Genomic DNA, 11,070 nt, shown 5'->3' with positions numbered 1-11,070 from the left:
TCACTGTCTCCTAAAGGCTCTCACTAATTTTGTTATTTCTCAGTTACACTCTATTAGATTTCAGATGGTATCATCTATTGCTAGCCCACCTGCAACCACTCTCTGGCCCCGGGATAAAATCCATCAATCCTTCCCAAAGACTCAGCTAGGGCCAGGACAACTCCCCAACTCAGCCTGAAAAAGTTACGAAGTTGAGACCTTAATGTAGACCATTTCCTCTAGATTCCTTGATTTCTGAGCTTTTAAGACAGGGAAATGGTGTTCCAATACCTTAAAACTCATTAATATCATAATATAGTCATGGATTCAAATGATTAGCTTCTCTTGGATAGCATGGACTGAAGCAGTCTAAAGGAATAATAAGGAGGAAAAAACTAAATTGAGGAGACCATGAAGATTTGATTTAGCTATCTCCTGATTGTAACAATGAAAATACTTCCCTCTTCCTTTATTGTGAAGATTAAATTATAATCACCTGATTGTAACAATGAAGGTACATAGCTCTTCCTTTATTGGAAAGATTGAATTGTAATCCACAATCTATTTTTAGATTTGAATCCCCAAAAGGTGATAACTCAATATTTTAAGTAGATCTACCCATTTTAACTACAAAAAGGTGTTAAGTAACTACAAAAGGTGAACTAACCAAAAAAGGTGTTAAGTAACCCAAAAGGTAAATCTAACCAAGGAAGGTGTGAACTAAAGAGTGGGCAGTCCTGGAGAAAAATGTCTGCTGTTATTGGTAGACATGAAATTTAAGGGAGGTGACACAAGAGGAAAAGATCTTTAAAAAGAGGATCAGAGGCCAGAAGAAGATATTCAATTCAAGATTTGAGTTGGATGGAGGATCTCTGACTCAGAGTTGGACTGGAGGAACTGGACCCCTGGAGGAACTTGTGCAGGAGACCTCAGACCTCAGTTGGTGAGTGAAAGGCTGACTTAGTGACCCCGCCTTTCTGGAAACCTCCAGGTAAGACCCATCATCTTGAGACTCTCTTCCCCTGGCTGGGGATTAGAATTTCTAACTGGTATCAAAGGAAGCCAGAGTGCTCTCTCGTGCTCTCTCGTGCTCTCTCTCTCTCTCTCTCTCTCTCTCTCTCTCTCTCTCTCTCTCTCTCTCTCTCTGTCTCTCTGTCTCTCTCTCTCCTCTTGGTCTCTCTCTGTCTCTCTGTCTCATCTCTCTGTCTCTGTCTCTGTCTCCTCTCTCTCTCTCTCTCTGTCTGTCTCTCTGTCTCTCTCTCTCTTCTCATCATTCCTATTAATATCTTCCCTCTATTGTAAATAAAACTACCATAAATTCATTTTACTTCAGTCATTCATTTTGGGATTTAGAAATTAAATCCCTGGCGACCACCTAATTAATATATTTCAGTCTCAACCACAATTAAATTTAACAAAACTAAGGCAAGGTCTGGAACCTGTAAGTGGGACCCAAGAGGATTCTTGATTATAGCATGTAAAGGAAACCCAGGAGGCAGTAGAAAGTAACATAAGAGAATTGTTCTAGAGTGTTTAAAACAGATGCCTGAGTCTAAGTGATACAATTCACAAATTGCTGATGAAGAAAACCCCCAGGCTTAAAGTTCCAAAGTGGTTAAATGTCAGATTTTTAATGCCAGGCATTGCCAATTTTGCAAGCATCCAGTAGAAAGCTTTTAGCTATGAAAAAAATCAGCTCAGGATTCCTAACATCTAGGAGAATGAAGAAAAAAATTAGAATATGCATATTTTATTAAAGGTAAAGGAAGTTGGAACATACTCACAAAATACATACCAAAAACTACTGATTAATGAAAATGAGGTATTTCAAAAGAAGAGTAAAGCTAGGAGCCACAGTGGGTAGAGTATTGGGCCTAGAGTTAGAAAGGACTGAGTTCAAATTTTGCCATAACCACTTACTAGCTGTGGAATACTGGGCAAGTTATTTAACCTCTGTCTGCCTCCCTTTTTTAAACTGAAAAACAGGGATAATGATAGTCCCTACCTCCTAAGGCTATTGTGAGGATCAAATGAAATAATACTTGTAAAGCACTTAGGACAGAAACTTATACATAGTAGAAACCACAGAAAGAAAATAAGAAATGCTTATTCTCTTTCCCCTTCCCCCAATCTTGTAGGTATTTTATTCTATCTATTATGATTATTTTAAATGGTTGATCTCTTATAATCTCTTCTTGCATGACTTTATTCGTGATATATACAAATGCTCATTTTTATGTGGGTTTATTTTATACCCTGCTACTTTCCTAAAATTATTGATAATTCCAACTAATTTTTAGTTGAATCTATAAGATTTACCACATATACCATCATATTGTCTGTGCAAAGTTTTATTATCTCTTTGCCTATTCTGATTCCTTAAATTTCTTTTTCTCCTCATTGTTATTACTAGCATTTCCTGATCTTAAAGGGAAGGCTTTAAACGTATCCTCATCACAGATAACTTGTTGGTGGTTTTTGGTATATACTTATTTTAAGGAAAAATCCATTTATATCTGTTCTTTTAAGTTTTTTTAATAGGAATAGTTGCATCTTGCCTTCTTAATAAGTGGGGGAGGGGTGGAAGAAAGGAGAGTATTTGGAACTAAATTTTTTTAAGATGTTCATAAAACATTTGGTTTAATTGCTGAGATGCAGTTGAAGATGCAAGACTCTAAGAGGTCAGTAAAGATATTAGTACTGAATAAGTAGATCTGCTACTCCTCTGCATGGAGATTATAACTGAAAATCTCAATGAAGGGAGAGTTATTTGAGAGTGAGATTAAAGATCAGAGTGGGGTTGATTGAGGGAACAATATTGGAGAAGATAGGATGGAGTGGGATCAAAGGAACACATGGAGGGAGTTTCCTTAAAGAAGGGCTATCTTTTCATGTGAGACAGGAAAATAGTGGGGAAAGATAAAGGAAGATAATTCTCTACCCAGCAGTTTTTTCAAAAGTGAACGTTTTATGTAAGCTCAACCATTTACTACTTAGTTTCACATGTTTGCCTTTGGAAATACTAATCAACAAAAAATTGGGCATTATGTGATGGAATCTTTTGTCTTTAATAATTACCAAGATCATATAATATATTAGTATATTTAATATGTTACTATTATCTATTACCTGGCAGCTTTGTGATTCTCTTTACAAAGAAGGAGTACATATTGCAGAGAAGTCACAATGATTTGAAAATACTGAAGACTTTGTTCACTAAACACGTAGAAAACTAGATGTTGCAGGAGTCAAAAGAGAAAAGTTGGGAAGGAGAGAAGGCTATCTGGGACATGGAGAATCATCTCACGGCATATGTATGAGTGCATACTTGGCTCTTCCTAAATTCTGTAGGTTTCCTGTTTCTCTAAGCGAAAAGAATAAGTGACACACAAAACAAAATGCATAGAGGATTCACTTGCCTGTTTAATTTTCCTCTTTTCTCTGAAATTTATATAGGAAAGATTTCACAAATCTCTTATAGTTCCTTGACTGCTGACTAGTGGTATTAGTCTTCAGGGGCATTTTCTCTCTAAATTGGGATGAACTAGATGTTTTTCTTGCCCATTTCTGGTAATCAGTGTCAAACATTAAGTTGATCCAACTCTTAGCTGGCAGCTGTAAAATGGATGGCTTAGCAGGCATGGCTTCTGATTGTGATGATGGACAGTCAAATGAATTGCATGAGGGACTGAGCTTACTAGAGTCTGGGTATTCAGTGTTAGAAATGGATTCTGCCTTTGAATGAGGAATTTGAAGAACAAATTTCACTCCCATCTCTTCTGAAGAACCAGGCACAGGTAATGGTATGGCTAGCAATTGTGCTTGAGAAGAATATTTCATTGCATGACCATGGAAACAGCCATTTGGGATCCAAGAGGCACAAGATAAGCAGACCTTATAACTACATAATAGATGAGTAAATTGATGAGTACCTCTGTGCATCCTCCGCAGAAGAATTTGCTTACAGATGTCATTTTTTATTGTCTCCTGGGGAATGGAAGTGATGATGTAATTCACAATTTTAATAGGAACTGTCCCACCTTCAATGATGGGAGGTTTCATGTAATTTAAACACCATGTAGCTTTGTTATTCTGCACAGTCTGGATCTGGTTTTGGAGCCCAGAATGTATCTTACTGTGAGGGTCAGAGATCTGTTCAACCTGAGCTAAGGGATTATAGTAATCTATTAGAGTTCTAGTATTGAGTTCAGGACCCAGTAGAGGTATGAGCCACTGTTTAGCACTTTGTGAAGGTTCTGGTTGGTATTCTGAGGCTGTGACATAGCTGTCCTGGGTATTGTTAGGATCTCCTGTACCCTGCAACTGGTATTCTGAGGCTGTAATATAGCTGTCCTGGGTATTGTTGGGATCTTCTATAATGTCCAACTGGTATTCTGAAGCTGTGATACAGACATCCTGCTTATTGTTGGGATCTCCTGTACCCTGCAACTGGTGTTCTGAGGTTGTGATACAGCTGTCTTGGGAATTGTTGGGATCTCCTGTAATTTGAAGCTGGTATTCTGGGGCTGTGATACAGCTGTCTTGAGTATTGTTGGGATCTCCTGTTATTTGCAGCTGGTATTCTGAGGCTGTGATATAGCTGTCCCGGGTATTGTTGGGATTGCCTGTAATCTGCAGCTGATATTCTGAGGTTGTGATACAGCTGTCCTGGGTATTGTTGGGATCTCTTGTACCCTGCAACTGGTATTCTGAGGTTGTGATACAGCTATCCTGGGTATTGTTGGGATCTCCTGTAATTTGCAGCTGGTATTCTGAAGTTGTGATACAGCTGTCCTGGGTATTGTTGGGATCTCCTGTTATCTGCAGCTGGCATTCTGGGGTTGTGATATAGCTGTCCTGGGTATTGTTAGGATCTTCTATAAACTGCAGCTGGTGTTCTGAGGTTGTGATACAGCTGTCCTGGGTATTGTTGGGATCTCCTGTAATTTGCAGCTGGTATTCTGAAGTTGTGATACAGCTGTCCTGGGTATTGTTGGGATCTCCTGTTATCTGTAGCTGGTATTCTGGGGTTGTGATATAGCTGTCCTGGGTATTGTTAGGATCTTCTATAAACTGCAGCTGGTGTTCTGAGGTTGTGATACAGCTGTCCTGGGTATTGTTGGGATCACCTGTAATTTGCAGCTGGTATTCTGAAGTTGTGATACAGCTGTCCTGGGTATTGTTGGGATCTCCTGTTATCTGCAGCTGGTATTCTGGGGTTGTGATATAGCTGTCCTGGGTATTGTTAGGATCTTCTATAAACTGCAGCTGGTGTTCTGAAGTTGTGATACAGCTGTCTTGGGTATTGTTGGGATCTCCTGTTATCTGCAGCTGGTATTCTGAGGCTGTGATATAGCTGTCCTGGGTATTGTTAGGATCTTCTATAAACTGCAGCTGGTGTTCTGAGGTTGTGATACAGCTGTCCTGGGTATTGTTGGGATCTCCTGTTATCTGCAGCTGATATTCTGGGGTTGTGGTACAGCTGTCCTGGGTATTGTTGGGATCTCCTGTTATCTGCAGCTGATATTCTGGGGTTGTGGTACAGCTGTACTGGGTATTGTTGGGATCTCCTGTTATCTGCAGCTGGTATTCTGGGATTGTGGTACAGCTGTCCTGGGTATTGTTGGGATCGCCTGTAATCTGCAGCTGGTAGTCTGAGGTTGTGGTACAGCTGTCCTGGGTATTGTTAGTATCTTTTGTAACTTCAGTCTGTTGTTCAAGGATATCTGGGAATGTAACCTGATGGCTGTGGTCAGCTTGAGTTGTGCCTGGTTGGATTTCTTCCTGGTTGTTTTGGGCTTTGGGAGTTGTGAACTTCTGGTTGAGTTGTGTAAACATAGTTTCCCAATGACCTGGGAATGACTGAAGTGTACCCTGACCTTTAGTGTCTGTTTTGTCTTTGTCATGATGATCAGAGCTAGGGAGATTTGTGGATTGATGGAGGGGGTCAGGCAGAAGCAGAACCTGGTGGTTGGGGGCAGGTGGAGATGGGACCTGGTGGGTTAGATATAATGGTACTGCCTGATCATGCAGGTCTACTGAATCTATACCCAGGGAATCCAAGCCTAGTGGAGAAATTGCCTTTGGATTAGTGTTCACTGTAGCTTCTATCAGGCAGTTAGGAACTGTTGGGTTATTTTTGTCATCAGAGGTTAATTTAGTATCAACCCAATGGTCTTGGTCCAGTGAAATTAAAGAACAGTGATTAAGGTCTAGTGGAACGTTGGTGTGATTACTTAGGACCAATGGAGGTGTTTTCTCTTGGGCCAGACACAGTGGAGACTCAAGAAGGTGATCTAGTTCTGGTAGACTTGTGATGAGGACTTGCTCAAAGACTGGTCTAATTGTTTCTTTGTAGTTACAATCCAAGGAAGCCCCACCATTTTCACTTAGGGCTGATGGAAGCTTGTTTTTTTTGCTGCAAAATGACCAGGGTATAGCCCAGCAATTATCCTGTTCTAAGACGTCCATTCTGTGGGCAGCACCTGTTGAATTTATATCCTGATGATTGAGGATGGATAGAACCTCAGTACAGTGATTGCAGCAGAGAGGAGGTATAAATTGGGAGTCAGAGTGTGATGATACTGTCGATATCTCCCCTTTAGGTATATAATCAGGGACTGGGGATGACGTAGGTGGATTGTCAGAGTATGGAAGAGGCCCAAAGATGGCCTCATCCAAGAGGTCTGAACACATGGAGCCATCACTTTCATCACTCTCAGAGCATCCTTGCCTTGATGATGGTGCAGTTTGGAGAGTCGTCTGGAGCTTAGTGACTGAGGATGATTTGGAAATGGATCTCCCCTGAAGATAGAATGAAGGTGACCATAGATGGGTATATGCTGAGCCCAGTACAGTTGTGGCCGTGGCAAAGGGATTACTATGTAATGAAAGTGCAGCCCTTGCCCTGGGGTAATGATCCACGTACTGTACTGAAGATAAAAACTTGCTATGGAGGTCAGAATGGGATAAGTTCGGAGCTGCAGTCTTTACAAAGAGATTCAGAGCTGAGGTTTTCTTAGCTGTGCCCTTGAAGCCTTTGTAAAGGCACGGTAATGGGAACACAGTGGTTCTTTGTGGGCTACAGCTTTGTGACAGGGGAGTTGGGGAGCCAGGCAGATGTGCAGATTTCACCACAGCCTTAGTCTGAGGGCTAGGAAATTCGACTTCGACAACAGAGTTCTGAGCCTGGGAGTAGGGGCGAGCTGGAAGTTCTATCTTGCCACAGTCCGCCTGCTGACCTGCTGCTGTGGACCTCTGGTTGAGGTGCACTCCCTCCTCAATCTGGTGGTCAGAGGGCTGTGGCATTTTGGGAATGTGTTCATGCCTGCTAGGAATCTCGGTCCAGTGGCTGGAATTAAATGCAGCTTCAATCAACTCATTATGGTTCGATGGAGATGCTACCCATTGGTCTTTGCAGGGCAACGTCATGGCAGTTGCCTTGGTCTTGTACTCAGGACACAGTGAGGGTAAAACGGTTGCCTTTGATTGGCATTTAGAGACTGAAGAAGACTTCGCTACGCTCTGATGGTCAAGGTGCGGCAGTGGGGCAGCCATAGTCCGCTTGCAGGGGTAGGACAGTTGTGTGGCTGTGGTCCTGTGCCCAGGAAGTTGTGACAGCTTGGTTCTGGACTGATGCTTGATGTGGGGCACCTGCTCCGTCTGGGGGCTAGGGTCTTCTCCACTCAGTGATGCAACCCAGTGAGGGGGACACGGACATAGCGCTGACTTATCCTGGTGACAGAGGCTTTTTAGAGGGACCTGGAGCAGATTGGCTGATAAAGGAGAAACGATAAGTGAGAAGGAAGGAAATGCCACAACGATCGCAGGCGTGGGAAGGGGGCTCTGAACAGGGACCAGGAGAAGGGAGGGCGAGGATGTAATAAGAGAAGATGTCATTATGCGTATAGCAATTTATAATTTTCAAAACACTTCCACAGGGACTAGGTGGCTCAGTGGATTGAAAGCCAGGCCTAGCGACAGGACATCGTAGGGTCAAATCTGGCCTCAGATACTTCCTTAGCTGTGTTACCCTGGGCAAGTCATTTTACCCCCAGTTGCCTACTCCTTACCACTATTCTGCCTTGGAAGCAATACACAATATTGATTCTAAGATGGAAGGTAAGGGCTTAAAAAAACCCAACACTTCCATAAACATGATTACCTCATTTTAGCCACACAACAATCCTAAGGCATCCAGAGGCAACGTTATATATAATTAATATTCACCACATAAAGAAACTGAGTCAAGTGGAGTTACCTGGTAACTAGAAAGAAAAGCAAGTAAGGCATTAAGTGAAGTATCAAACACTAGATAGAGCCAAGTCCCTTCTGGCTACAGAAACATGGCGGCCGTTTTATAGCACAAAGCTATTGCTAACCCCCAGTGACCAAGGGCCAGAATCAGACTGATGAGTGCCCACGTCCTTGCATAAAGACGAGTATGGGGCAGTGGGGTGGAGTGATCGGGCAGGAAGCTTATTTCTTGAATATTTCCAAGGTCACAAAGGCAGTGATGGTTACATTACAAGCTACTGAGGAGAGCAGAAAGGGAAATTCTCACCTTCTGAAAATATCCTGTGTTTTCTTCCCATTTTTGTCCTGAAGGTTTTCTCTGAGAAAATAGTGTTCTCCACAGAACCTCGGGAAGTACACTTGCTCTTGGAGGCGGAGGACGTGCCTCCCAAAGTCCAGCTCTGTCACTTGCCCAGGTGACTTCCACTTAGGGGTTGGCTGGAGCCAGCTGCAAAGATTGCCAAGAGCCCCCCTTGTCAAATTCCCAGGGGGAGCCTCCACATCTCCTAAGTCTACACTGTCAGGCTTGATGACTGCTATCAGTCATGATGGTCAGACGTAAGAGCGCGCCTCTAAATGTTTACCCTGCAGCATTTGCCAACACCCCCTACACGGCTCTATAAAGCATGGCTCTGGCGCTTCTGGAATTCAGCAAAAGACTTCACCAGACTGAAGAAGTCCCAGGACTGGAGGAAAGAATACAAACCCCTAACACTTAGAGGGCGCTTTACTTCCATGATCTCATCTGAACCTCACAAGGCCTGGCCTCCCAGCCTCCTTCCTCCGTGTTCCTTTTCAGTGGAGTAGATTAAAAAAAGAGGAGCCACGCGGGGCCGGTGGCAGGAGATCAATGACAAGCCTTTCTCTATTTTTCAAATGTTAGGAAAATTGGCCCGACCTTAAGGGGAGAAGATCCAATAAGCCCCACTGCATATTGGCTGTCAGCATGGGGACAATCAGAACCATAGAATCGTATTAAGAACTAAGGAGGGCTTTACATAGCCTCATGTTACAGCTGAAAAATCTAAGACAGAGAAGCGTGTTCTTTGACCCCGGTCACAAAGGAAGCCAAAGGCACTTGTTCTTAAGCTCCAAGTCACTAGAATCTGCCGCTCTCACACCCTGATTGCACTGCTCTGCCTACTCTGTGCTCCCTCAGCGATCCGTCCCTTTCATTCTCCCACTCTTATCCCCAAGAGAATTCCGACCATATTTTTCTCTCAAACCCATTCCCTTCCCCATTCCGGCTCTAAGAGTCCTTCACCAGTAAGACCTGGGCAAAGAGGAGGAAATGGTATTCCACAAGCCTCCAAATAGACCCTCCACTTTCACCTGTGACCTGGCGGCTACAGATATCTTCTCTGTTACCCAGTCATTGAGGAAGACAGCACTCTATCCTGAAAGGACTGCGTCTTGGATTGAAGAGAAAACTAAATGTTTCCTCAGAGATTTGCAGTAGACTGAGCCTCTCTACTCTGTATCTGCAACCAGGGACCTGAGGTTGCCATGACATCACAGAGTATGAACTGTCCATTGTCCAGGATGGTACCCCTTACGTCAATACATTATTTATTAAGCACCTATTGTGTGCCAAACGCTGCCAGGTGCTGGGGATACAGACACAAAAAAGAAAGACAGCAATGGCACTATGAGGGAAGAACAGCCAAAAGGAAGCTGAAAAGAGGCCAGGAGATCCTGGGGATGGAGGAGTCCAAGGAAGGTGGGAAATGAGGAGCCCGCTGACCTGGGGCCTCTGCCTTCCAATCAGAGGGCACTGAGAGGAATGGACTACCAAGCGGATGTGATTTTGCAGGATGATGACGTAACTGTTGATGAGGCTGGGGGGCTGTAGCTGAGGAGGAAGTGAAGAGATAGTACAGGTGTGGCCAAGAGGCCTTGCTGGGTCAAAGAACATAACCCAGACTTCTGGCAAAGTCAACTGCCAACTTTAGTGATGGTTTTTGAAGGGAATAGTTCTTCTGGCCCAATGGAGTCAGTTACCCTGAACTATGGAGCGGCAGAGAGGAGTTCTTTTATCTAAGATGAAAATTTTTTTAAACTCTCCCCTTCCGTCTTGGAGTCAATACTGTGTATTGGCTCCAAGGCAGAAGAGGGGTAAGGGCTAGGCCATGGGGGTCAAGTGACTTGCCCAGGGTCACACAGCTGGGAAGGGGCTGAGGCCAGATTTGAACCTAGGACCTCCCCTCTCTAGGCCTGATTCTCCATCCACTGAGCCACCCCGCTGCCCCCTAAGATTAAATTTTTTGGCTTCAGGAATTAAATCTTTTTTATCTTTCATTATCGGTACAATTGTTTTGATCTTGCTGAATTTTAACAGCCTGACTTACTGCTAGGACTATCCTATATGTAATGCCCTTCTTGTTGGAACATCCTCAAGAACACTAAACCTGTCACTTTATGAAACCCATCAGCAGGAGAAGTACACAAGACAGCCCCAACAAGAAAAGAAGGCACCAGGAGGAATTGATTTACGATATGTTTCAGAGAGGGAATTAACAGATTTGGAGAACTGGGAATTCTCATTGAGAGACCGAGGGAAGAAATACATCAAAGAGAATAATCCCAGGATTACAAACATGAAACACTGAGCTAATGATGGTGTCACACACACACACACACACACACACACACACACAGAAATGGGAAAGTCAGGGAAAAGAGTAGTTTTAGGAGAAAATATAAAAAGCAATTTGAGACATTAAATTTGATGTGCTAGTGGGAAATGTTGATAGAGAAGTGTCTTGGACAGTTAAAGATTGTGGGTCTGGATCTCAG

The 11,070-nt window shown here is 43.2% G+C and overlaps 1 protein-coding gene across 1 annotated transcript; it reads right to left on the bottom strand.

Annotated features, from left to right (window-relative positions):
• Nucleotides 1–3,382: 3,382 nt before the first annotated feature.
• On the bottom strand, nucleotides 3,383–9,754 carry LOC103102823 (uncharacterized). Its single transcript, XM_007500782.3, has 3 exons — nucleotides 9,607–9,754; nucleotides 8,543–8,722; nucleotides 3,383–7,754 (listed from the first exon to the last, which is right to left on the bottom strand). Exons 2-3 carry the CDS (start codon nucleotides 8,571–8,573, stop codon nucleotides 3,403–3,405), a joined length of 4,383 nt encoding a protein of 1,460 aa, XP_007500844.2. The 5' UTR covers nucleotides 8,574–8,722; nucleotides 9,607–9,754; the 3' UTR covers nucleotides 3,383–3,402.
• Nucleotides 9,755–11,070: the final 1,316 nt, after the last annotated feature.

This window comes from Monodelphis domestica, chromosome 8, assembly GCF_027887165.1.
Source record: "Monodelphis domestica isolate mMonDom1 chromosome 8, mMonDom1.pri, whole genome shotgun sequence".
NCBI lineage: Eukaryota > Metazoa > Chordata > Mammalia > Didelphimorphia > Didelphidae > Monodelphis > Monodelphis domestica.
The sequence above is the reverse complement of the archived record's forward strand: the minus strand, read 5'-3'. Positions and strand labels throughout refer to the sequence as shown.